General features: G+C 45.7%; 1 protein-coding gene across 1 annotated transcript in view; it reads left to right on the forward strand.

Moving 5' to 3' along the window:
- Positions 1-2,725: 2,725 nt before the first annotated feature.
- The window catches only part of P3H3 (prolyl 3-hydroxylase 3), a 62,597-nt gene continuing 37,755 nt past the window's right edge, over positions 2,726-27,567 (forward strand). The window contains exons 1-6 of the mRNA XM_089661717.1: positions 2,726-3,325; positions 10,037-10,189; positions 11,766-11,943; positions 15,126-15,257; positions 19,151-19,284; positions 26,836-26,925. Of these exons, the coding sequence (XP_089517843.1) occupies positions 2,945-3,325; positions 10,037-10,189; positions 11,766-11,943; positions 15,126-15,257; positions 19,151-19,284; positions 26,836-26,925 (1,068 nt within the window). The 5' untranslated portion in view covers positions 2,726-2,944. The remainder of the gene's footprint in view (positions 3,326-10,036; positions 10,190-11,765; positions 11,944-15,125; positions 15,258-19,150; positions 19,285-26,835; positions 26,926-27,567) is intronic.

Genomic DNA, 27,567 nt, shown 5'->3' on the forward strand with positions numbered 1-27,567 from the left:
CTCCTGACTCCCCCTGTACTGTGCCCTCCTGACTCCCCCTGTACTGTGCCCTCCTGACTTCCCCTGTACTGTGCCCTTCTGCCTCCCCCTCCCCCTCCCCATACTTTGCATATTGTGTTGATTAGTCTTTGATTAATGGTATGTTTTCTTATTGTTTAAAATCAATTTTATTGAAAGTACAAATAAATATATGTTTAATTCTATCAAATATTTATAATTTAATTCTTGCAAGTAGGTGCATAAATTGGGGCAGGCTGGTAGGGGCCCTAGTGAAATACTTTGCCCAAGAGCCCATGATGCTATTAAGACGGCCCTGGGAGTCTATGTGTAAAAAGATCCATCAGTGGCATTCTCCAGCAGCTGGTGTCGTTGGAGAGAACCCCAAGTTGATGGGTTTCATATCTCTTGCTCTTCAGTGTCTGTACTCCTCACAGGGCAGATGGACCAACAGCAAAGCTCTCAGACTCTCTCCAGGGAACTCTCTGGCCTCGGACCACTGTCCCTTTTTATAACCACAAAAGCAGAGGGTCAAACCAAAAGACCCCACCAAAAAGAGGTACTAAGTTAACCCTCCCACCAGGGCAGCACCTGAATAGCTCATTTTAACCTGCTTACATGTCCTTCAAGTCCACACTGAGACAGAAGCTTGTACATCCAACAGACCCAACACAAGTAAGTAAGCCCAACAGAGGTAAGTAGGTATGTGCAATGCAGTGTAGCGAGGAAGGCAAATAGCTGTACATTGGGGACATTAGGGAACCTCTTAATGGCCCAACATAGGAGGGCCAGTTCTACAGAACAGGACTCAACAGTCTTCCAATACCTTAAAAAGGGACATTCTTTCGAGGACAGTGATGTGCACATTTTGAACAGAGAGGACAACTGGTTCACAAGAGGCATGAAGGCCATCTATGTCAAACCTGAACAACCACCCCAAATAAGGGTGGGGGCTGTCAACACAATCTGTCTTCCACACATAATGATGTTTTAACATCTCTACACCAGTGATTGATAATAAATCACACCTTCCGTCCTGTAAACCAAAGGATTTACACCATCCAGGCACCAAAGGATGTCTCCAGAAGCTTTCATACCCACCATCCTGTTCTTGGACAATCAACATCTGCCTGGACACATTACATGGCATTTGGATGAAGGGGTCTGTGCTCCCTGTGTGGATATAACCAGTATGTGGGGTATCTTCATGACATTCGTTAGAACTGATTTGGATAAGCTATGAAACATTTTCAACATTACAGAACAAGTCTAGTTGAATGTGACCAGGGCCATGGATAAAGGGGTACCACCAGTCCTCTTGTATGGGGCCCAGGCCAGCAGGGGGGCACAGGCAGCTGGGTGAATCGGATGTGGGCAGGGAGGGTGATTGGTATGGCGGAAGGGGGAATTACTGGAACCAATCCCCTGTATGGCTCTCCCTGCAGCAGCTGAAAGCCGGCTTCTTCTGCTTGCTTTCAGCTGCTCAGAGAAAGCCATACAGGGGATCGGTTCCAGTAATTGCCCCTTCGTTGGTGTCATTTGGTAGGAAGAATCATGCCCCATTATTGGTGTCACTGGGAGGAACTGTGTGTCATTATTAATGTCACTGGGACCAGGAGCGGACTGGCAATAGGGGATCATGAGGCCCCTGTGTCCTTGCCCAAACTAAAAAAAGCCTATAAAAAAGGTACAAGGGGCATCTCATGGGGCCCCCCACTGACCCCGGGCCCTTGGTCAGTGCCCGAGTTTCCAAATGGTCAGTCCGCCCCTGATTGGGAGGAACTGTGCCCCATCGTTGGTGTCAATAAGAGAAACTGTGTCCTTTCGTTGATGTCATTGGGAGGAGCTGTGCCCCTTCGTTGATGTCATTGATAGGAGCTGTGCCTCTTCGTTAGTGTCATTGGGAGGAGCTATGCCTCTTCATCAGTGTCATTTGGTGGGAAGAATCATGCCCCATCATTGATGTTACTGAGAGGAACTGTGCCCCTTTGTTGGTGTAATTTGGTGGGAAGAATCATGCCCCATCGTTGGTGTCACTGGGAAGAACTGTGCCCCTTCATTGGTGTCATTTGGTGGTAAGAATCATGCCCCATCATTGGTGTCACTGGGAAGAACTGTGCCTCTTTGTTGGTGTAATTTGCTGCAAAGAATCATGCTCCATCATTGGTGTCACTGGGAAGAACTGTGCCCCTACCTTGGTGTAATTTGGTGGGAAGAATCATGCCCCATCATTGGTGTCACTGGGAAAAACTGTGCCCCTTCGTTGGTGCCATTTGGTGGGAAGAATCATGCCCCATCATTGGTGTCATTGGGAGGAACTGTGCCCCTTTGTTGGTATCAGTGGGGGGGGGGGAATTATGCCCCAAAGTTGGTGTCAGAGAATGAAATATTGCCCCAAGGACAGGATTAAAAGCAAGCAAACTGCCACAGTTTGGAGATCACTGCTTTAACTTCATTGTTATCCCATAGGGGGCTGACAAGTCTCGTTCAGATATGGAAATTCTCCATTCTTCGCCTTCGATTTTTTTGCCATCCCTTCGATTCATCTCCGACAACCGTTAGAAAATCGAATGAACGATCCGAAAACGAACATTGTCCAATGAAGTTCTACCTAGAAAGCCGAATCCTTCCCATGGGGTGGGAAGGGGGACTTCATCTTCTGTAGAGTTGTGGAAGCTCTCTATGGAGGGTGGCCTTGTACAGTATGGGATCCAGGCCGCGTTTTTTCCGTTGAAGACTTTTCTGGAAATTTCCGGCCGGACTTTTGCATATTTGGTGACGACAATTCCAGGTGGTCTTACAATGACAACATTCAGGTCTCCAGTCTTCCCCCAGCCTGGAATGTAGCTTTCTATCCTGACTAGTCCCCCCAGGCTGAACCATCAGCTGGGAAGTTTCTCCTCCTCCCAATCCTCCTCCCTCCTCTCTGGCTGCTGTGTGATCCTCCATGCAGCCAAAAAATATGAGGTTCCCCCTGATTCTGCTGCCCCTTGCCCTGGCACAGAGCCTGTCCCTGCCGCCCCCCGATGAGCTGCTGATGGACGGGGTGGCCCTTTTCTCCCGGGGAGACTGGTCCGGGGCCCGGGACCGACTCTGGGGGGCCCTGCGGAGCCTGAGGGAAGTGCGGGGGGCCCGGCTACGCTGCGGGGAGGAGTGCGGGCCCCGGGGGGCCCATCTGGAGGAGCTGGTGCTGGAGAGGGCCGACTGCCTCCTGAGCTGTGAGAGGCTGCAGCTGGGGCAACCGTCCCTTTACCGACTGACCCAGGAGACCGAGAAGATCTTCCTGAGGGGGGCGCCCTACAACTACCTGCAGCTGGCGCACTACAAGGTGAGCGCGGGGGGGGGGGGGGGCAATGCTCTGCAACTGGGAGGGTGCAGTGGTTTGTATTTGGGTATTATTATTATTATTATTATTATACAGTATTTATAAAGTGCCAACAGTTCACTCAGCGCTGTACATTACAAATAGAAATGCTCTTCAGTGTGAAGCAGGGGCGGACTGACAACTCACGGGGCCCCCGGGCAATAGGGGATCATGGGGCCCCTGTGTCCTTGCCTATACTCAAAGCACACCCAAAAAAAGCATATAAAAGGTACCAGGGGCATTTCATGGGGCCCCCTACTGTCTTGGAATGGTCAGTCCGCCCCTGGTGTGAAGGTGGTATGGTCTGTAACTGGGTGCACTGGTCTGCAGGATATAAATGCAATGGTCTGCAGAGTATGAGTGCAGTGGTTTGTAACATGGTGTAGTGGTCTGCAGGGTATAGGGGCAGTGGGCTATAACGTGGTAAAATCCTCAAAAACTGGGTGCAATGCTCTGCAAACTATGAGTGCTGCATTCCAATACTTGTCGTAATGCTCTGCAGAGTATGGGTGTAGTCATCTGTAAGGTATGGGGTAGTGGGCAATAAATTGGCGCAATGCTCCCTAAAGTATGAGCTCTGTGGGCTATAACTTGGTGTAATGTTCTGCAGAGTATAGGTGTAGTGGTCTGCAGGGTATGGGGGCAGTGGGCTAAAACCTGGTGCAATCCTCTGCAGCTAAGTGCAATGCTCTTCAAGGTATGAGCTCTGTGGGCTACAACTTGGCGTAATGCTCTGCAGGGTATGGAGGCAGTGGTCTATAACTGGATGTAGTGGTCTGGTGCAATCCTCTGCAGAGCATGGGTGCATTGGTCTATAATGCTCTGCAGGGTATGGAGGCAGTGGTCTATAACTGGATGTAGTGGTCTGGTGCAATCCTCTGCAGAGCATGGGTGCAGTGGCCTATAACTGGATGTAGTGGTCTACAGGGTATGGGTGCAGTGGGCTGTAACTGGATGTAGTGGTCTGGTGCAATCCTCTGCAGAGCATGGGTGCAGTGGCCTATAACTGGATGTAGTGGTCTACAGGGTATGGGTGCAGTGGGCTGTAACTGGATGTAGTGGTCTGGTGCAATCCTCTGCAGGGTATAGGTGCAATGGTCTCCAAGATAGGGATGCAGTGGGCTATATTCTGGTGCAATCCTCTGCAACTGGGTGCAATGCACTACAAGGTATGAGAGCAGTGGCAAAAAAAAAACTTGGCAAAATGCTCTGCAGGGTATGGGTGCAGTAGTCAATAGCTGGGTGCAGCTTTTTTTAATGTATGGGTTACGTGATCTGTAACTGGATATGATGCTCTGCAGAGTATGGGGTCAGTGGTGTGCAACTGGGAGCAATGCAGTGGGTTTCAACATGATGAAATGCTCTGCAGGGTATGGGTGCAGTGGTCTGGAAATGGGTGCAGTGGTCTCCAAGATATGTGTGCAGTGGGCTATATTCTGGAGCAATCCTCTGCAACTGGGTGCAATGCTCTGCAAGTTTAGAGAGTAGTCGGCTATAACTTGGTGAAATGCTCTGCAGGGTCTGGGTACAGTGTATGTCAATGTAGGGGTAAAGTGGTCTGGAACTGGATGCAATGCTCTGCAGAGTTTAGTGCATGTGCTGTGCAACTGGGAAGAATGTTTCTCTAAGTATGGGTGAAGTGGCCAGCACCTGGGTGCAATGCTCTGCAGAGAATGGATGCAATGATATGTAGATGGGTGCAATGCTCTTCGACATACATATTCAAATAATTTGCTGTGCCTGCCTGAGTAGATGTCCCATCATTGTGTAGCATATGTGCTAACTGAGCCCTGGTTGCAATGCTCTGCAGAGCATGGATCCAGTGCTATGTACCTGAGCGCAGTGCTTCGCAGAGCATGGATCCAGTGCTGTGTACCTGGGCACAATGCTCTGCAGAGCATGGATCAAGTGCTATGTAACTGGGTGCAATGCTCTACAGAGCATGGATCCAGTGAAATGTGGGCACAATATTCTGCAGAGCATGGATTTAATATGTACCTGGGTGCAATGCTCTGCAGAACATGGATCCAGTGATATGTATCTGGCAGCAATGCTCTGCAGAACATGGATCCAGTGAAATGTATGTGGACGCAATATTCTGCAACACATGGAACCTGTGAAATGTATGTGGGTGCAATATTCTGCAGAGCATAGATCCAGCGCTGTGTAAGTGGGTGCAATGCTCTTCAGCATACATGGTAACATAATCTGCTGCGCTCATTGAGCCCTGGGTGCAATGCTCTGCAGTTAACACGGACCATGCCTCAAAGAGCACAATACCATTCAGTTCATTGGGTGCAATGCTCTGCAGAAAATAAGTGCAATGTTCTGCAATCCCAGAACGTTCTGCTTTGGCTGTACAGGAGGATGAATGTCTTGTACAGGAAAGTGTGCAAACATCTGCAAAGTGGGTGCAATGCTCTGCAGAGTGATGGATGCAATCCTCTGCAGTCCTGTCCCAGCCTGATGTCTAGGTGCACCATACAGGACTTTCCCCCTGGAGGAGGAGGGGGGGTCCCCAGGCTGACATGTGGGGGAGGGTAGTGACCAGGACCAGCATGCATTGCAGTGTAGCCTGGTTTGCACACGTGGATATGTAGAGTGTAGAGTGGGGGATGGGCGGAGGATAGTTGTTACTTGATAGTTACATTGTATCAATGTTTGTAAACAGAAGAGATGTAACTATAAACAATCACATCCTTTCATCTCTTTTTGTGTGATGAGATCTGATTGGTCCTTTTCAGCCCCAGAACCTGCATGATCCATATGTAGGGGATGAGTTGGCAGCTGGAAAATCTTCCTCATTCATTCCAATGCAGCTCCTGCCTGCCACTCGCAGTATCCTCGTCCGATATGGAAAGTCCCATGAATGGGGTTCAAATCGCACAAACGCAGGTATACGGCGTAAACACGCACTGCGATTCTCTGTCCAAACACGCACTGCGATTCCTTGTCCAAACACGCACTGCGATTCCTTGTCCAAACACGCACTGCGATTCCTTGTCCAAACACGCACTGCGATTCTCTGTCCAAACACGCACTGCGATTCCTTGTCCAAACACGCACTGCGATTCCTTGTCCAAACACGCACTGCGATTCCCTGTCCAAACACGCACTGCGATTCCTTGTCCAAACACGCACTGCGATTCCCTGTCCAAACACGCACAGCGATTCCTTGTCCAAACACGCACTGCGATTCCCTGTCCAAACACGCACTGCGATTCCTTGTCCAAACACGCACTGCGATTCCTTGTCCAAACACGCACTGCGATTCCCTGTCCAAACACGCACTGCGATTCCTTGTCCAAACACGCACTGCGATTCCTTGTCCAAACACGCACTGCGATTCTCTGTCCAAACACGCACTGCGATTCCTTGTCCAAACACGCACTGCGATTCTCTGTCCAAACACGCACTGCGATTCCTTGTCCAAACACGCACTGCGATTCCCTGTCCAAACACGCACTGCGATTCCCTGTCCAAACACGCACTGCGATTCCTTGTCCAAACACGCACTGCGATTCCTTGTCCAATCACACGGTAGTGGGTTTTTTTTCGTTGTAATTCTAATGTGATTCTCTGCAGTGCAAATCGATACAGAGCGACCAACCAGCTGCGCAAAAATTCCAGACCAGGGGCGGACTGACAATTTGGAAACTCAGGGCCCAGGGTCAGTAGGGGGCCCCATGAGATGCCCCTGGTACCTTTTTCATAGGCTTTTTTGAGTTTGGGCAAGGACACAGGGGCCCCATGATCCCCTATTGCCCGGGGGCCCTATGAGTTGTCAGTCCGCCCCTGTTCCAGACATCCTTTTTTTTTTTATTTTCCAACGTTCACCAGCGTAGCACGTTGGGGGTGAACTGAGGGACCGTAGTACATGCGAAAAACTGGCGTGTTCTTGCATCAGGACCGTGCTGCTGGTATGCACAAGCCCTGCGCCCTGGTTCACACCAATGCATGCGTTTTTTTTAGTCCATTCAGCCTGGGTTCACATACATGCGGTGCGGTATATCGCATGTGATTCGCACAGGAACTGCACCGCACTCCTGCGCAAATCACATGCGATTTGTGTGCGGTGCAATCGGAGCAGTGCATCATGTATGGCTCTAATCACACCGCACCAAAAACGTGCAGGACCCCTTTTTTGGATCCGCACTAGAATCGGACCGCACGGGTATTCACACCTATGAGATCCGATTCTGTCCATCGCACCGCGTTTTGCAGACCACTTTCGGGGTGTTGTTAACTTAACATACTCACAGCGGGTCACATGAACGGGGTGCGATTCTGATGGGGTGTGGACTTCGCACTGAAAACGCTGTAAAGTCAGTGTGAACCCCGCATACGGCGGGAACAGGCACCCTCATCTTTTTACAACCAAGAAGTCCAAGGATGAATTTGAAAAATCTATAGCAAAGGTTAAAAAAACCAAAAAAATTTAGTGCCGGTCACACCGGTGCGATTTCAGGTGCAATTTGCGAATTGAAAATCGCACCTGAAAATGCATCTAATGAATGTGAATGTCGGTGTCTTAACGTGTGATTTGCTGCGGTGCGATCTCTAAAGCAGTTCTTGCATGACTTTTTCTGCAGTTTTGTTGCGATTTCACCTACATAGAATATAATGGAAATCGCACTGCAAATCGCAGGAAATCATCTTCTCTTCGGGGACTGATGTGACACTGCTCAAAAAAACCCATCAGATCTCAATGGGGAGGAATCTCCTGCTGGATCTCTATACTGACATGGACGGGGTGATGTGTGAGGAACGTAAGGACGGCCCATCGTTTGATGGAAATGAAAATGAAAATGACCGACCTACAGAGGACTGAACTCAAAGACACCCCGAAAGTCAAAGTGAAAAAATGATGCAGCAGGCGAGTCCATTTTGCTGAAATGTCATTGCAGCAACTCAGAATGGTCCTCAGTAGTTTGTGTGGCCCCCACGTGCTTGAATGCATGCCTGACAACGTCGGGGGATGGGGGCTCCTAATGAGACCACGGATGGTGTCCTGGGGGATTTTCTCCCAGATCTGGACCAGGGCATCACTGAGCTCCTGGACAGTCTGAGGTGCAACCTGGCGGAGTTGGATGGGCCGAAACATGATATCCCAGAGGGGTTCTATTGGATTTAGTTCAGGGGAGCGTGGGGGCCATTCAGTGGTATCAATTCCTTCATCCTCCAGGAACTGCCTGCATACTCTCCCCACATGAGGCCGGGCATTGTCGTGCACCAGGAGGAGCCCAGGACCCACTGCACCAGGAGGAACCCAGGACCCACCGCACCAGGAGGAACCCAGGACCCACCGCACCAGGAGGAACCCAGGACCCACCGCACCAGGAGGAACCCAGGAACCACCGCACCAGGAGGAACCCAGGACCCACTGCACCAGGAGGAACCCTGGACCCACTGCACCAGGAGGAACCCAGGACCCACTGCACCAGCGTAGGGTCTGACAATGGGTCCAAGGATTTCATCCCCATACCTAATGGTAGTCAGGTTGCCATTGTCTAGCCTGTAGAGGTCTGTGTGTCCCTCCATGGATATGCCTCCCCAGACCATCACTGACCCACCACCAAAACGGTCATGCTGAACCATGTTACAGGCAGCAGAACGTTCTCCACGGCTTCTCCAGATCCTTTCACGTCTGTCACATGTGCTCAGGGTGAACCTGCTCTCATCTGTGAAAAGCACAGGGTGCCAGTGGTGGACCTGCCAATTCTGGGGTTCAATGGCCAATGCCAATGCAGCTCTATGGTGCCGGGCAGTGAGCACAGGGCCCACTAGAGGACGTCGGGCCCTCAGGCCAGCCTCATGAAGTCTGTTTCTGATTGTTTAGTCAGATACATTCACACCAGTGGCCTGCTGGAGGTCATTGTAGGGCTCTGGCAGGGTTCATCCTGTTCCTCCATGCACAAAGGAGCAGATACCGGTCCTACTGATGGGTTATGGACCTTCTACGGCCCTGTCCAGCTCTCCTAGAGGAACTGCCTGTCTCCTGGTATCTCCTCCATGCTCTTGAGACTGTGCTGGGAAACACAGCAAACCTTCTGGCAATGTCACGTATTGATGTGCCATCCTGGAGGAGTTGGACTGCCTGTGCAACCTCTGTAGGGTCCAGGTATCTCCTCATGCTACCAGTAGTGACACTGACCCTAGCCAAATGCAAAACTAATGAAAAACAGTCAGAAAAGATGAGTGGGGAAAGAAATGTCAGTGGCCTCCACCTGTAAAACTGCACCAAGTGTCTGGGCAACCAATCACTAAGCAATTAAACAGCCACATAGGAGAAAAGGAAATCTGTCAAATGGCTCTCTGTACTTGTAAGTATTGGGTATTTGTCTTTGCTCATAGCAGCCAAACAGACTGGTTAGGAGGTGAATAAAAGGTGAGTATGAGCAGCTGGGGAGTGCAGCAATTAAGTAAAACGTTTGCCTTGCCCTGCATTGACAAATCATAGAATCCCCTTAAATGAAAATTCAAGAAATCTTTACCAAATGTTTTCTTCAATATCTCTGATTCTTTTAGTGTTTTGTCCTCCTATTAAATTATGTAAATAGAAAACATTAAGGAAAGATGTGCACTTGGGGCCACCAGTGGGACACCAATGGGGTAGCTGCTTTGCATAAAGGTTCTTGTGATATATACTCATGACTGACAGGTTCTCTTTCCCAGTTGGAGGAGTTGGATGAAGCTGCAGCTGCTGCATTTACGTTCTTCACAAGGAATCCGCACCATGAGCAGATCCAGGATGATCTCCAACGTTACCGAAAGATGAAAGGGGTTCAGCAGCAGAGCCTTCGAGACTTGGAGGAGCCTCCTTACAGGGTAAGATATCAAACACTACCCTAAACGTTTGGATTGATTTATTCTAGGTTATGTAGAATGCTGCAGGAGGAGTGGTAGCACCTGAAGTTCCAAGAGGGTCGGGAGCACCTGTAGCTTCAAGGTGCGTGAAAGCCACCACAGCTTCAAGGTAAGTAAAAATCCCTGCAACTTCAAGAAGGGCAAGAGTCTCCATAACTCTAGATAGGCAGTAGCCCCAAGGTTGGTGGAAACAGGGTGACTCCCCAAGCCTTTACACAAGGTACACAATCCATTATGAAAGTTTTCTTCTTCCTTATGGATTTTTAAGTTATTCATTGTTACAGAGGATGCTGCAGGAGTGGGAGCCCCAAGCACTCCTAAGTGGGTAGGAGCCCCTGGAACTCCAAGATGGGTGAGAGTCCTCAGAACTTCAAGGTGGGTGGGAGACCCCAGAACTCCACAGTGGGCAAAGTCTCCAAAACTCGGGAGCCAAAAATCAGGAGCCCTGAAAACTCCTAGGTGGGTGAGAGTCCTCAGAACTTAAAGGCGGGTGAGAGTCCTCAGAACTCCAAGGCAGATGAGAGTCCTCAGAACTCCAAGGCAGATGAGAGTCCTCAGAACTCCAAGGCGGATGAGAGTCCTCAGAACTCCAAGGCGGATGAGAGTCCTCAGAACTCCAAGGCGGATGAGAGTCCTCAGAACTCCAAGGCAGGTGAGAGTCCTCAGAACTCCAAAGGGGGTTAGAGTCCTCAGAACTCCAAGGCGGGTGCGAGTCCTCAGAACGTCAAGATGGATGGGAGCTTCCAGAACCCTAAGGTGGGAAGGAGCCCCTGGAACTACAAGGTGGGTGAAAGACCCTAGAACTCCAAGGTAGACAAAATTCTCAAAACTCTCAGGTGAGTGGGAGCTCTTGGAACTCCAAGGTGGGTGAGAGTCCTCAGAACTCCAAGGTGGGTGGGAGCCCCTGAAACTCCAAGGTGGATGGGAGCCTCCAGAACCCCAAGGTGAAAAGGAGCCCCTGGAAGTCCAAGGTAGGTGGAAGACCCGAGAACTCCACGGTGGACAAAGTCCCCAAAACTCCAAGGTAAGCGGAAGCCCCAGAACTCCAAGGAGGGGTGATAGCTCCCAGAACTCCAAGGTGAGCAGAAGTCCCCAAAACATCTGCTCCAGTGAAAGTGCCATGGCTTTCCACAATGCTTTAGGTCAACCATTTGAACAAGGTGGGAGAATGATAGCGAGATGCGGCAGTGTGTTGCTTCATCTTCATTATTCCAACGACTGGCTGGTTGTAAGTCAGTGACCAAGATGTGCTGCTTAACTGCAGCAGAAAAAAGTTGGGTTACCTACTTGACTGTTGGCTGGTAGGACCATTAATGATCCAAGTATAGTTCTCAGCTGACAGCAAGAGCAAGGATGGAAACTTATATCTGAAAGCTTGGTTGTATTAAATGGCTTTTAAAGATGCACATATTCTTTATTAACTATTGAGTAATTGCCATATGAGACATTCCTACTGTCAAAGCTGTATGTGTACATGCAAGTGCAGTAAACCCATAATTCTCCATTGTCATGGTCCTCTTTTGCTCCTTCTTTTTAGACACTCTTCTCCCAGGCCAAGTCTTTGCTGTCTCAGGGTAAACTGGCTTCTGCGGTACTGAAACTGGAGGAGTCATTATCCGCCTGTTTGTCTGCGCTTCGTGAGTGTCGTACCCTCTGTGAGGGAACCCGAGAGAAGGAGAACCAAACTCACCAAGAGATATCCGAGGTGATTGCAGGTACCTAACCACAGACTCCCAGCTCCTGAGGTCAGTACCTCTCGGACTGGCCACTGTATTTCGAGGGAAACATGGAACAGCACTAAAAGTTTAACTTGCTTCCAAAAGCTCCCCTTCCTGTGGCATGGATAACTTTCCAGGCCTGCGAAATGGCACTGTGTCCAGAATCGTGGCTCATCTCTTGAGGTTGAACAGTCTTCTGCCAGCTGTTGTCAGAGGATGTAAATAGAGATTCCGGTTTACATTGGGTAGAACAATGTGCAAAATAAAAAACAACTTACTGTACCAGTAGGTCTGGTTTTTTTCTCTCTGCCGTAACATTGCTGCATCTTTGTCACCTGTGGACAGGGTAGTCTGAGCACTGGTGTACATTGTACATTATACAGGCCAAGTGAGGGGGTGCATCTAAATCTAAGGAGACAAGGTGGGAGGGCTGAATGTGTTGTAAGCTGGGGGTAAAGTGGGAGCAATGGATGCGCTGTGAGCTGGGGAGTAAGGAGGATCAAAGGAATGCACTGTGAGCTTGAGGGTAAGATGGATGGAATGAATGCCCTGTGATTTGTGGGGCAAGGTGGATGGAAGGAATGCTCTGTAAGTCGGGGAGCAAGGAGGGTGGAAGGGATGCACTGTGAGTTTGGGGCAAGGTTGGTTGAAGGAATCTGCTGTGAGTTGGGGAGCAAGGTGGGTGGAAGAAATCCTCTGTGAGCTGGGGGTAAGGTGTATGGGAGAAATGTGCTGTGAGATGGAGGTAAGGTGGATGGAAGGAATGCGCTGTGAACTGGAGGTAAGGTGGATGGAAGGAATGCTCTGTGAGCTGGGGTAAGGTGGATGGAAGGAATGCTCTGTGAGCTGGGGGTAAGGTGTATGGGAGAAATGTGCTGTGAGATGGAGGTAAGGTGGATGGAAGGAATCCTCTGTGAGCTGGGGGTAAGGTGTATGGGAGAAATGTGCTGTGAGATGGAGGTAAGGTGGATGGAAGGAATGCGCTGTGAACTGGAGGTAAGGTGGATGGAAGGAATGCTCTGTGAGCTGGGGTAAGGTGGATGGAAGGAATGCGCTGTGAGCTGAGGGTAAGGTGGATGGAAGGAATGCTCTGTGAGCTGAGGGTAAGGTGGATGGAAGGAATGCTCTGTGAGCTGAGGGTAAGGTGGATGGAAGGAATGCTCTGTGAGCTGGGGGTAAGGTGTATGGGAGAAATGTGCTGTGAGATGGAGGTAAGGTGGATGGAAGGAATCCTCTGTGAGCTGGGGGTAAGGTGTATGGGAGAAATGTGCTGTGAGATGGAGGTAAGGTGGATGGAAGGAATGCGCTGTGAACTGGAGGTAAGGTGGATGGAAGGAATGCTCTGTGAGCTGGGGTAAGGTGGATGGAAGGAATGCTCTGTGAGCTGGGGTAAGGTGGAAGGAAGGAATGTTCTGTGAGCTGAGGGTAAGGTGGATGGAAGGAATGCTCTGTGAGTTGGGGGTAAGGTGGATGGAAGGAATGTGCTGTGAACTGGAGGTAAGGTGGATGGAAGGAATGCGCTGTGAGCTGAGCTGAGGGTAAGGTGGATGTAAGAAAGGAATGGGCTGTGAGTTGGCGGTAAAGTGGATGGAAGGAAGGAATGCGCTGTGAGTTGGGGGTAAGGTGGATGGAAGAAAGGAATGCACTATGAGCTGGGGGTAAAGTGGATGGAAGGAAGGAATGGGCTGGGAGTTGGGAGTAAGGTGGATGGAAGGAAGGAATGCGCTGTGAGCTGGAGGTAAGGTGGATGGAAGGAAGGAATGCGCTGTGAGTTGAGGGTAAGGTGGATGGAAGGAAGGAATGCGCTGTGAGCTGGGGGTAAGGTGGATGGAAGGAAGGAATGCGCTGTGAGCTGGGGGTAAGGTGGATGGAAGGAAGGAATGCGCTGTGAGCTGGGGGTAAGGTGGATGGAAGGAAGGAATGCGCTGTGAGTTGAGGGTAAGGTGGATGGAAGGAAGGAATGCGCTGTGAGCTGGGGGTAAGGTGGATGGAAGGAAGGAATGTGCTGTGAGTTGGGGGTAAGGTGGATGGAAGGAAGGAATGTGCTGTGAGTTAGGGGTAAGGTGGATTAAAGGAATGCGCTGGAAGTTGGTTTGGCAAGGTTGGTGGGATGTGCTATGAGCTGAGGGAGAGAGACTGTTGGATTGAATGCGCTGTGAGCTAAGGGGCACATTCGTTGGGAGGGATGCTCTGTGAGCCAAGGAGCGAGGTGGGTGGAAGGGCCATGCTAGGGGTGAGGTGGATGGGAAAAGTGCGCTGTTAGCTGGAGGGGAGGTAGGTGGGAGGAGTGCACTATGACCTAGGGGCAAGATAGCTGGGAAAGATATGTTTTGGCCTGAGGAGAAATTGGGTGAGAGTGATGCACAGTAAGAAAAAAATGGGTGTGCTGTGAATCATGTAAATTGTTTCTTGGCTCCATTTCCTAAGTTCCCTGCTCCCCTTACAGCACTCCTTCTCCATCTCCATGGCCCTCCCGGAGCTCTGGAGCCTTTGTCCTCCATTTCCATTTCTCCCTTGGTTCCTTGTGGGTCTGTGAGCTGGTTAGGCAGGTTCGCTGTCAGCCACTTGATACACTCTTCAAGCAGAACTGAAGGCCTTTAAAAAAAATTGAAAGCAAGTAGGCTAATGGAGACCAGACATGCAGTGTCTCTTCTGCAATAAAATACTCATACCTGCCGGCTCACAGTTTTCGGTGGCATTTAGCGCAGCTCAGTTTACATCACCAGTATGGTCCCTCTGTGGGATGAGTGATGCTCATGCATGAGTTGCATCATCCCATGTCACATAGTTACATAGTTAGTCTGGCTGAAAAAAGACAAAAGTCCATCCAGTTCAACCATAAAAAAAAAAAAAAAAGTTATAATCCTACACCACAGTTGATCCAGAGGAAGGAAAATGAAACTGCCCAAAGGCCAGCACCCAGGGAAACGATGGTGATGCCGGGGAGCTCAGTATAGTGACTTTGGTTCTGCTTTAATGTGTTAAATGTTTTGGCCAAACCCTGTAACTGACACTTTTGTTGGACAGCTTGGCCAATTCTAAGAAGTGGAAAAAAACAAATCTACTGATGGGGAGAAAAATAAAAACTGCCGTGTTATTGTTAGAGACAGACTACATAATGTATATAATATATCACCTCCCTATGCTGATGGCTCACGTCTCTTCTTTCTGTCCTGCAGATTATTACACTCAGGTATTGCAATGTAAGCAGCGCTGTATTCTAGATCTCACCTTGGTGCCGGGGCGCAAACGTCCAAAGCAAGATTCCATTGTGTCTCATCTGCAATTGCTGGAGGACACCTACTCCCAGCGTAAGTTTCTTCTAGCCATGCATGAGACCATATAACTCAAACATTAAAGGGAGCCAATCACATTCTAATTTCAATATTATTTTACCAGCTTATTAAATCTCCAACATGCATAAGAATATCTTAGAGGCCATATTATTATATTGGTCTTATTCAGGGGCGGACTGACAACTCATAGGGGCCCCCAAGCAATAGGGGATCATGAGGCCCCTGTGTCCTTGCCCAAATTCAAAAAAGCCTATGAAAAAGGTAACAGGGGCATCTCATGGGGCCCCCTACTGACCCCGGGCCCTCGGGCAGTGCCCGAGTTTCAAAATGGTCAGTCCGCCCCTAGTCCTATTGAATTACATGAACACTTGACTAACCCCCTTAATTCACAGTATACAACGATCAGCCATAACTTTATGACCTCCCATCTAACATTGAGTAGGTCCCCCAGCCAGCCCAGACCCATCAAGGCATGGACACCACTAGTCCTCTGAAGGTATGCTGTGGTATCTGGCACCAAGCTGTCAATAGCAGATCCTTTAAGTCCTGTAAGTTGTGAGGTGGGGCCTCCATGGATCAGACTTGTTTTACCAGCACATCTCATGGATACTTGATTGGATATAAATCTGGAGAATTAGGAGGTCAAGTCTACGTCTTAAACTCGTTATTGTGTTCCTCAAGCCAATCTTGAGCCATTTTTGTAGTGTAGCAGGGAGCATTGTCCAGGTAAGTGACGCACACACATCCGGCCAGCCACATGAAAAAGGAAACGTGGCCACCTTTTTCCATTGCTCCGTGGTCCAGTTCAGATGCTCACGTGCCCATTGTAGGCACTTTTGGCTGTGGACATGGGTTAGCATGGTCTCCTGGCCCACAGCCCCATACACAACAAACTGCAATGTCAATTTTTCTGCTTTCAACACATCAACTTTGCTTGTAATTGCTCCCTAATAAATCCCACCCATTTTCAGATGCCATGGTAAGGAGATAATCAATGTTATTAATCTAACCTGGCAGTGGTCAGAATATTATGACTGATCGGTGTATACATGAGCATGTGTGTGTGCATATGTGTATATATATATATATACATATATATAGACAGTGGGGAAAATAGTTATGTGATCCCCTGCAGATTTTGTACGTTTGCCCACTTACAAGGAAATGGGGGGGGGGGGGTCTATAATGTCTATCATAGGTTACATAGTCTGGCTGAAGAAAGACAAAAGTCCATCCAGTTCAACCAGAAAAAAAAAAAAGGTTTAATCCTATACCATATGAGAAAAGAATACAGAGGGGCGCCACACTAAGTGCAGTATATTGACAGTTACGTTTACTAAAGATAAGCAAATTGGGAAATCACTATCAGACAGATATGATTAGGCATTTAAAACCATGTAGGAAGGACTCCATGGTGATCCAGTAAGTATTCTACTTAAATGGGACTGTCAATATACTGCACCTAGTCTGGTACCCCTCTGTGTTCTTTTCTCATAGAGCTTACAGAGCCTCGGCTTCACTCTGGAGGGAGCTGCCACTGGTGCCCATCTCCCCTCCTATTTCTTAGAATCCTACACACACAGTTGATCCAGGGGAAGGCAAAAAAACCAGCAAAGCACGATCCAATTTGCTCCTGCAGGGAAAAAATTCCTTCCTGATCTCCTGAGAGGCAATCGGATATTCCCTGGATCAACTTTACCTATAAATGTTATATCCAGTTATATTCTGTGTATCCAAGAATAGGTGTATTTTAACCTCCCTGACGGTATTCCCGAGTGTAGCTCGGGGTAAAGTTTCAGTACCAGAAGCAGTAACCCTGAGCTACACTCGGGCTTACCATGCGGTGCTGCTCCGGCATCTGTTCTTCACTTACCTTGTCCTGCGCTCCCGCGATGTCCCTCCTGCAGTGTCCCCGGCAATGTAATCCGGCGGATGCCGGCATCTGTCTTCCGGGTTCCGTTCCCTGCGACGTCGGGACGTACGGGGGGATGGAACTGGTGGGAAATTTGAAAATGACAAAAAGTGACATTCATTAAAATCACTAAAATCACATAGTATAACATTCCTGTATCAAACCATTTCACATACATTTTGTCCCGAGTGCTTTGTCCGGCGCCCTGCCTGCATTTTTACTGTTCTTTCTGCCTGGAAACTGAGAAACGTCCATGGCGTCCAAAAAGCGTCCCTTTAGGTCAAAGCGGTTTTAGACCGGCTAGAGAACAGCGATAGGAAATCAGAACCACTTGCAGAATTGAGTGATAATGATTCGTGGGAAAAATTCCTCATCAGACACTGAAAACGATTCTGCGACTTTGCTCAGTGATGTGCGAACTTGGCGCTATATTTCACATTTCAGTGTTTTTGGTTTGATTATATTATTGAATTAAATGTATTATTATTATATTATTTTTTATGATTATTTATTAAATTATAATTTATGATTTCGTGTTTCAAATTTTATCATCCCCGGGATGTTTACTAGACTCTTGTTCGGACAGATTTCAGTGAGTTATTCCTAAAAATTACAGGCCTACAATAAAAAAAACTACATATTTCCATGCAAAAAAATGTACCGCTTTGAGCACAGAAATATGGACATAATCAGACCACTAGGGAGGTTAAATGATAGAGACAGAATATCAACCAAAAATTCAGAAAAAATACTTAATACAAATGTTATAAATGGAGTTGCAGTTCAGTGAGTAAAATAAGTATTGGATCCCCAAGCAAAACATGGCTTAGTAGTTGGTGGAGAAACCCTTGTTGGCAAGCCCAGAGGTCAGACGTTTCTTGTAGTTGGTTACCAGGTTGGCACACATTTTGGTCCATTCTTTGAGGGATGAGGGATTTTGGTCCATTTTTCTTTACAGATCTTCTCTAAATCCTTAAGGTTTCTTGACTGTTGCTTGGCAACTCAAGGTTTCAGCTCCCTCCATAAATTTTCTATAGGATTAAAGTCTGGAGACTCCATGGCCTTAATATGCTTCTTCTTGAACCACTCCTTTGTTGCCTTGGTGGAATGTTTTGGGTCGATGTCATGCTGGAAGACCCATCTTCAGTGTTGTGGCTGACGGGAGAAGGTTCTTGTCCAAGATCTTACAATACATGTCCCTCAATGTGGCAAAGTCTGCCTGTACCTTTAGCAGAGAAACAGTTTTTGATGACTGTGGTTCCAACTGCCTTGAGATCATTCACAAGCTCCTCCCATGTAGTTCTGGGTTGATCCCTCACTTTTCTCATGATCACCCTTACCCCATGAGGCAAAATCCTGCATGGAGCTCCAGACCGAGGGAGATTGATGGTTATTTTGTATTTCTTCCATTTGCGAATAATCACTCCAACAGTTGTCTCCTTCTCCCCAAGCTTCTTGTTGATGGTCTTGTAGCCCATTTCAGCCTTGTGCTGGTCTACAATCTTGTCCCTGACGTCCTTTGACAGCTCTTTGGTCTTGGCTACGATGATGAGGAAGAATGAGATTCTGTGGACAGGTGTCTTTTATACACATAACGAGTTATCATTACGAGCACCTTCTTAAATTGACAGGACCAATCTGTGTACCACATGAGCACATAGCCAGTCTTTGGGAGCCAGAATTATTGTTGGTTGGTAGAGGATCAAATACTTATTTTACTCACTGAACTGCAACTCAATTTATAACATTTGTATCCTGTGTTTTTTCTTGATTTTTGGCTGATATTCTGTCTCTTATCAATTAAAATACACCTATGATAAAAATTATAGACCCTTCATTTCTTTGTAAGTGGGCAAACTTAGAAAATATACAGGGGATCAAATAATTATTTTTCCCACTATACATATATATATATATGTTGTTTTAAGAAATGTGGTGCAGGTATATTAGTTTGATCCAATCCAATTTACTGTCCCTTTAATTCTGTTGTCCGCAGTTGGAGAATGGGAGTCCGCTACAGAGATCGCCAAATCGTTATTACTCTTCCACCCTCATAAAGAGTCCATTATGAAGAAACTGCAGCGCTATAACAACAAACTTGGAGAAAAGACTGGAGGAAAACCACGAGAGGTAACTTTCTGTGCCACAGACCAGAAAGATTTGAAGGAAAAACGAATTTGTGATCAAAAATTAGCCTTCTATACTAGGTGTAACAAAACTCTTCATACATATTTGTGTTTTGGTACTTTTTAACCTTCCATGGAGTAATCATACTTACATAGTTACATAGTTAGTCTGGCTGAAAAAAGATAAAAGTCCATCCAGTTCAACCATTAAAAAAAATTTTTTTATAATCCTACACCCACAATTGATTGGGGATTTGGATTTTGAATGGTCCCATTTTGACTTTTATGACATTAACCACTGTAAATATTACCAAAAACACATGATGGATCCAAGAAGCCATCATAGTTACATAGTTAGTCTGGCTGAAAAAAGACAAAAGTCCATCCAGTCCAACCATATAAAGAAAAAAAAAAGTTATAATCCTACACCCATAGTTGATCCAGAGGAAGGCAAAAGACCCAGCAAAGCACGATCCAATTTGCTCCTGCAGGGAAAAAATTCCTTCCTGATCCCCTGAGAGGCAATCGGATATTCCCTGGATCAACTTTACCTATAAATGTTATATCCAGTTACATTATGTGCATCTAGGAAAGAATCCAGGACTTTCCTACAGCAATCCACTGAGCTGGCCAGAACCAACTCTAGAGGGAATCTATTTCACATTTTCACAGCTCTTACTGTGAAGAAACCTTTCCATGTTTGGAGATTATATTTCTTTTCCTCCAGATGTAAAGAGTGCCCCCTTGTCCTCTGTGATGACCTCAGGGGGAATAACTCTACACCGAGTTCACTATATGAACCACTGATGTATTTATACATGGAGATCATATCCCCCCTTATGTATTATACATGGAGATCATATCCCCCTTATGTATTATACATGGAGATCATATCCCCCTTATGTATTATACATGGAGATCATATCCCCCTTATGTATTATACATGGAGATCATATCCCCCTTATGTATTATACATGGAGATCATATCCCCCTTATGTATTATACATGGAGATCATATCCCCCCTTATATATTATACATGGAGATCATATCCCCCCTTATGTATTATACATGGAGATCATATCCCCCCTTATGTATTATACATGGAGATCATATCCCCCCTTATGTATTATACATGGAGATCATATCCCCCCTTATGTATTATACATGGAGATCATATCCCCCCTTATGTATTATACATGGAGATCATATCCCCCCTTATGTATTATACATGGAGAGCATATCCCCCCTTATGTATTATACATGGAGTTCATATCCCCCTTATGTATTATACATGGAGATCATATCCCCCCTTATGTATTGTACGTGGAGATCATATCCCCCCCTTATGTATTATACATGGAGATCATATCCCCCCCTTATGTATTATACATGGAGATCATATCCCCCCTTATGTATTGTACGTGGAGATCATATCCCCCCCTTATGTATTATACATGGAGATCATATCCCCCTTATGTATTATACATGGAGATCATATCCCCCTTATGTATTATACATGGAGATCATATCCCCCCCTTATGTATTATACATGGAGATCATATCCCCCTTATGTATTATACATGGAGATCATATCCCCCCCTTATGTATTATACATGGAGATCATATCCCCCTTATGTATTATACATGGAGATCATATCCCCTCTTATGTATTATACATGGAGATCATATCCCCCCCTTATGTATTATACATGGAGATCATATCCCCCCTTATGTATTATACATGGAGATCATATCCCCCTTATATATTATACATGGTGATCATATCCCCCTTATGTATTATACATGGAGATCATATCCCCCTTATATATTATACATGGAGATCATATCCCCCCTTATATATTATACATGGTGAGCATATCCCCCTTATGTATTATACATGGAGATCATATCCCCCCTTATGTATTATACATGGAGATCATATCCCCCCTTATGTATTATACATGGTGATCATATCCCCCCCTTATGTATTATACATGGAGATCATATCCCCCCTTATGTATTATACATGGAGATCATATCCCCCCTTATGTATTATACATGGAGATCATATCCCCCCTTATGTATTATACATGGAGATCATATCACCCTTATGTATTATACATGGAGATCATATCCCCCCCTTATGTATTATACATGGAGATCATATCCCCCCCTTATGTATTATACATGGTGATCATATCCCCCCTTATGTATTATACATGGAGATCATATCCCCCCTTATGTATTATACATGGAGATCATATCCCCCTTATGTATTATACATGGAGATCATATCCCCCCTTATATATTATACATGGAGATCATATCCCCCTTATGTATTATACACGGAGATCATATCCCCCCTTATGTATTATACATGGTGATCATATCCCCCCTTATGTATTATACATGGTGATCATATCCCCCCTTATGCATTATACATGGTGATCATATCCCCCCTTATGTATTATACATGGAGATCATATCCCCCCTTATGTATTATACATGGAGATCATATCCCCCCCTTATGTATTATACATGGTGATCATATCCCCCCTTATATATATATGCAGTGGGGATCGAAAGTTTGGGCACCCCAGGTAAAAATTTGTATTAATGTGCATAAAGAAGCCAAGGAAAGATGGAAAAATCTCCAAAAGGCATCAAATTAAAGATTAGACATTCTTATAATATGTCAACAAAAGTTAGATTTTATTTCCATCATTTACACTTTCAAAATAACAGAAAACAAAAAAATGGCGTCTGCAAAAGTTTGGTCACCCTGCAGAAATTATAGCATGCACTGCCCCCTTTGCCAAGCTGAGACCTGCCAGTGTCATGGATTGTTCTCAATCATCGTCTGGGAAGACCAGGTGATGTCAATCTCAAAGGTTTTAAATGCCCAGACTCATCTGACCTTGCCCCAACAATCAGCACCATGGGTTCTTCTAAGCAGTTGTCTAGAAAACTGAAACTGAAAATAGTTGACAGTCACAAAGCTGGAGAAGGCTATAAGAAGATAGCAAAGCATTTTCAGATGTCAATATCCTCTGTTCGGAATGTAATTAAGAAATGGCAGTCATCAGGAACAGTGGAAGTTAAAGCAAGATCTGGAAGACCAAGAAAAATATCAGACAGAACAGCTCGCAGGATTGTGAGAAAAACAATTCAAAACCCACGTTTGACTGCACGATCCCTCCAGAAAGATCTGGCAGACACTGGAGTTGTGGTACACTATTCCACTATAAAGAGATACTTGTACAAATATGGTCTTCATGGAAGAGTCATCAGAAGAAAACCTCTTCTACGTCCTCACCACAAAAATCATCGTTTGAACTTTGCAAATGAACATATAGACAAGCCTGATGCATTTTGGAAACAAGTTCTGTGGACCGATGAGGTTAAAATTGAACTTTTTGGCCAGAATGAGCAAAGGTACGTTTGGAGAAGAAGGGGCACAGAATTTAATGAAAAGAACCTCTGTCCAACTGTTAAGCATGGGGTTGGATCAATCATGCTTTGGGGTTCTGTTGCAGCCAGTGGCACAGGGAACATCTCAAGAGTGGAAGGAAAAATGGAGTCAATAAAATTTCAGCAAATTTTGGATGGTAACTTGATGCCATCTGTGAAAAAGCTGAAGTTAAAGAGAGGATGGCTTCTACAAATGGATAATGATCCTAAACACACCTCGAAATCCACAGGGGATTACATCAAGAGGCGTAAACTGAAGGTTTTGCCATGGCCTTCACAATCTCCTGACCTCAACATAATTGAAAATCTATGGATAGACCTTAAAAGAGCAGTGCGTGACAGACAGCCCAGAAATCTCAAAGAACTGGAAGACTTTTGTAAAGGAAGAATGGGCAAAGATACCTCAAACAAGAATTGAAAGACTCTTGGCTGGCTACAAAAAGCGTTCACAAGCTGTGATACTTGCCAAAGGGGGCAGTACAAGATATTAACTCTGCAGGGTGCCCAAACCTTTGCAGACGCCATTTTTTTGTTTCCTGTTATTTTGAAAGTGTAAATGATGGAAATAAAATCTATCTTTTGTTGACATATTATAAGAATGTCTAATCTGTAATTTGATGCCCTTTGGAGATTTTTCCATCTTTCCTTGGCTTCTTTATGCACATTAATACAAATTTGTAGCTGGGGTGCCCAAACTTTCGATCCCCACTGTACATGGAGATCATATCCCCCTTATGTATTATACATGGAGATCATATCCCCCCTTATGTATTATACATGGTGATCATATCCCCCCCTTATGTATTATACATGGAGATCATATCCCCCTTATGTATTATACATGGAGATCATATCCCCCTTATGTATTATACATGGTGATCATATCCCCCTTATGTATTATACATGGAGATCATATCCCCCTTATGTATTATACATGGTGATCCTATCCCCCCCCCCCCCCTTATGTATTATACATGGAGATCATATCCCCCTTATGTATTATACATGGAGATCATATCCCCCCCTTATGTATTATACATGGTGATCATATCCCCCTTATGTATTATACATGGTGATCATATCCCCCCTTATGTATTATACATGGAGATCATATCCCCCCCTTATGTATTATACATGGCGATCATATCCCCCTTATGTATTATACATGGAGATCATATCCCCCTTATGTATTATACATGGAGATCATATCCCCCCTTATGTATTATACATGGAGATCATATCCCCCCTTATGTATTATACATGGAGATCATATCCCCCCTTATGTATTATACATGGAGATCATATCCCCCCTTATGTATTATACATGGAGATCATATCCCCCCTTATGTATTATACATGGAGATCATATCCCCCCTTATGTATTATACATGGAGATCATATCCCCCCTTATGTATTATACATGGAGATCCAATCAGATTACAGCTGTCATTGTTCTAATGTGGTCATGTAAATGAAGGAAAGGATTTGTCTGTTTGCCTTGGGCAGCAAAGATAACTAGCCCTCACATAGACTGTAGAACATCTTATATAAATGTTGCTTATTATATCATCAGAGTCATTATATTCATCCAGTGCCAACAAAGTCCCCGTCTTTCAAACTGCAAAGCGCCATTCACAACTGACCCTGAGGCTGACTATTCTGACAGCTGAAGTAAACAGTTAATGCGCTGCCTTTTTAACTGCTAACTACATGCATTCGTAATATGAAGGACATGGATGGTGCATGTACATCTGGCACATTTTCACATGGCATTGAGACTCTTTCTGCAGCATTTTATGGTCATCATCTGCTAATAGCCGCTTTAACTCAGCGCAAACTCTTCCGATGGACATAAATGGTGTAATTAGCAGGCTGCTGTTAGGCAGTTTTCAAGCTGTTAGGAAGCGTTGGAACATTATTTTTAAATATATCTTCATGCTGGTTGTTTGATAACCCTTCGTGATGTATCTCAGCAACTTCCTAAAAGGAGAATGCGAAGGCATCAAATGAGCGATCTGCCATCTGTATCTAGCAGTAAAGTATATCTGAAGATAAAATGTTTTTCTACCTTGGGAGAGACTAGGGAAGAATTAGAACCCATTTCCGGTTTTATGGCTTGGCACAATAAATGTGCAAGAATGTAAGCTTCAGAAGAATTTTGTAAACTCCAGAAGATTATAATCCTTATGTTTTGTCATCCCTGGTTCTTCCTTCTCCCCTCATCTACAGGCTATTGGAACTTTTAAATAAAATCCTATTAATCCACCATTGGCCACATACAGTATATGGGTAAATGTGTGTGGACATCTGAGCACCACACCAAAATGAGCTTGTTAGTTATTCCATCCTGAAATGATGGACATCAATATGGAATGGGCCTCTGTTTGTTACTAAGAGCCTCCACTCCTATGGGGAGGCTTTCCACAAGGTGTAAGATCATATTTGTGTGAAAAAGTAATTTGTGAGGTCAGGTATTGATGTTGGATGAGTAGAAGTTTCTCACAATTGGGGTTCCAAATCATCTCAAAGGTGTCAGATATGACACCTGTGAAGACCACTTGAGTTCTTCCACAACAAACTGATCAAACCATATTTTTATGGAGCTTGTTTTGTGTATATTGTCACGTTGGATGAGAATATGTGGCTCACAATAGGTGTTCCAATTCATCCCATTGGTGTTCAGTAGGGTCAAGGTCAGGGCTCAGTGGAGGCCACTTGAGTTCCTCTACACCAAAGTCATCAAACCATATCTTTATGGAGCTTGTTTTGTGTATATTGTCACGTTGTGTTTCAATTCATCCCATTGGTGTTCAGTAGGGTCAAGGTCACACCTCAGTGGAGGCCACCCGAGTTCCTCCACACCAGAGTCATCAAACCATATCTTTATTGAGCTTGTTTTGTGTGTATCGTCACGTTGTGTTCCAAATGATCCCATTGGTGTTCAGTAGGGTCAAGATCATGGCTCAGTGGAGCCACCCGAGTTCCTCCACACCAGAGTCATTAAACCATATCTTTATGGAGCTTGTTTTGTGTATATTGTCACGTTGTGTTCCAATTCATCCCATTGGTGTTCAGTAGGGTCAAGGTCATGGCTCAATGGAGGCCACTCGAGTTCCTCCACACCAGAGTCATCAAACCATATCTTTATGGAGCTTGTTTTGTGTATATTGTCACATTGTGTTCCAATTCATCCCATTGGTGTTCAGTAGGGTCAAGGTCATGGCTCAGTGGAGGTCACTCAAGTTCCTCCACACCAGAGTCATCAAAGCATATCTTTATGGAGCTTGTTTTGTGTATATTGTCACGTTGTGTTCCAATTCATCCCATTGGTGTTCAGTAGGGTCAAGGTCATGGCTCAGTGGAGGTCACTCAAGTTCCTCCACACCAGAGTCATCAAACCATATCTTTATGGAGCTTGTTTTGTGTATATTGTCATGTTGTGTTCCAATTTATCCCATTGGTGTTCAGTAGGGTTAAGGTCAGGGCTCAGTGGAGGCCACTCGAGTTCCTCCACACCAGAGTCATCAAACCATATCTTTATTGAGCTTGTTTTGTGTGTATTGTCACGTTGTGTTCCAATTTATCCCATTGGTGTTCAGTAGGGTCAAGGTCAGGGCTCAGTGGAGGCCACTCGAGTTCCTCCACACCAGAGTCATCAAACCATATCTTTATGGATCTGACTTTGTGCACAGTCATGCTGGAACAGAAATTTACCTTCACCAAACTATTGTCACAAGGGTTGGAAATACACAGTTGCCTATAATGTCTTTGTATGCTGTAGTATTAACAGTACCCTTCACTTCAGACCCCTGAACTCCATCATATGGAGTCCACAAACATTTGGCCATATAGTGTAGAACAGGGCTGGGCAACTGCTGCCCTCCAGCGGTTGGTGAACTACAAGTCCCATCATGCCTCTGCCTTTGGGAGTCATGCTTGTAACTGTCAATCCTGCAATGCCTTATGGGACTTTTAGTTCTACAACAACTGGAGGGCCACAGTTGCTTACCCCTGGTGTAGAAGATTTTTTCCAACTCATCCATAATGTATTTGAGTAATTTCTGCTTGTGTCATATCTTATAGAGCATTGTGTCATACGTGCGTCAGTCATTGGCAGAGAAGAAGCTATTGTATTATGCCATGGAAAACCTGGACATCCCGTTTCCAGATCAGGTAATCCTTATTTCTTGGTGTTTGGATACGGTGGTGAGAAGATTTTGTCCCCTACTTATTCTAATGAAATAATTTCAGCATGCCTTCAGTACTTTTGTCTGGTTGTCTGATCAGTCTGGTCAGGACTGATGTTTTAAATGAGGGTGGAGACCAATAGGTTGAATCATCCGATTTTCCAGCTCCACCACCACAAGCATTGCAAAGTCAAACAAGGGAGTCTCTTGGCTTCTATCATATTATACATAAGGCAACATTTCTTAAATTGCTAAAATATTGAACAGGGACAAAGACTCCTGCCTTTATCATCCGATAGGTAGGCTTAGCTGGGAACACATCCAGAAATCTGTCCAACGTGTTTTATTTATTATAGGTATTTATATAGCATTGAAAATATGTGCAGCATTTTACATGCAAGTCAGTCCCTATCCTCAACTAGCTTACAAGGTCATTACATCACATGTAGCATACTGTACATACACGTAATAGGGCCAATTTAGAAAGGAGACAATTAACTTACCAACATGTCCTCAAAACATAGAAGATGCAAATGAAGCAAGGGCGTAGATAAGGAGGGGGATAAGGGGGTCCAAATCTATGGCACCACAGCTACTGCTGACAGTTGCTGTATAGCACAAGCACTGC

This window comes from Staurois parvus, unplaced genomic scaffold, assembly GCF_062004578.1.
Source record: "Staurois parvus isolate SC_StPar_1 unplaced genomic scaffold, SC_StPar_1.0 ptg001376l, whole genome shotgun sequence".
NCBI lineage: Eukaryota > Metazoa > Chordata > Amphibia > Anura > Ranidae > Staurois > Staurois parvus.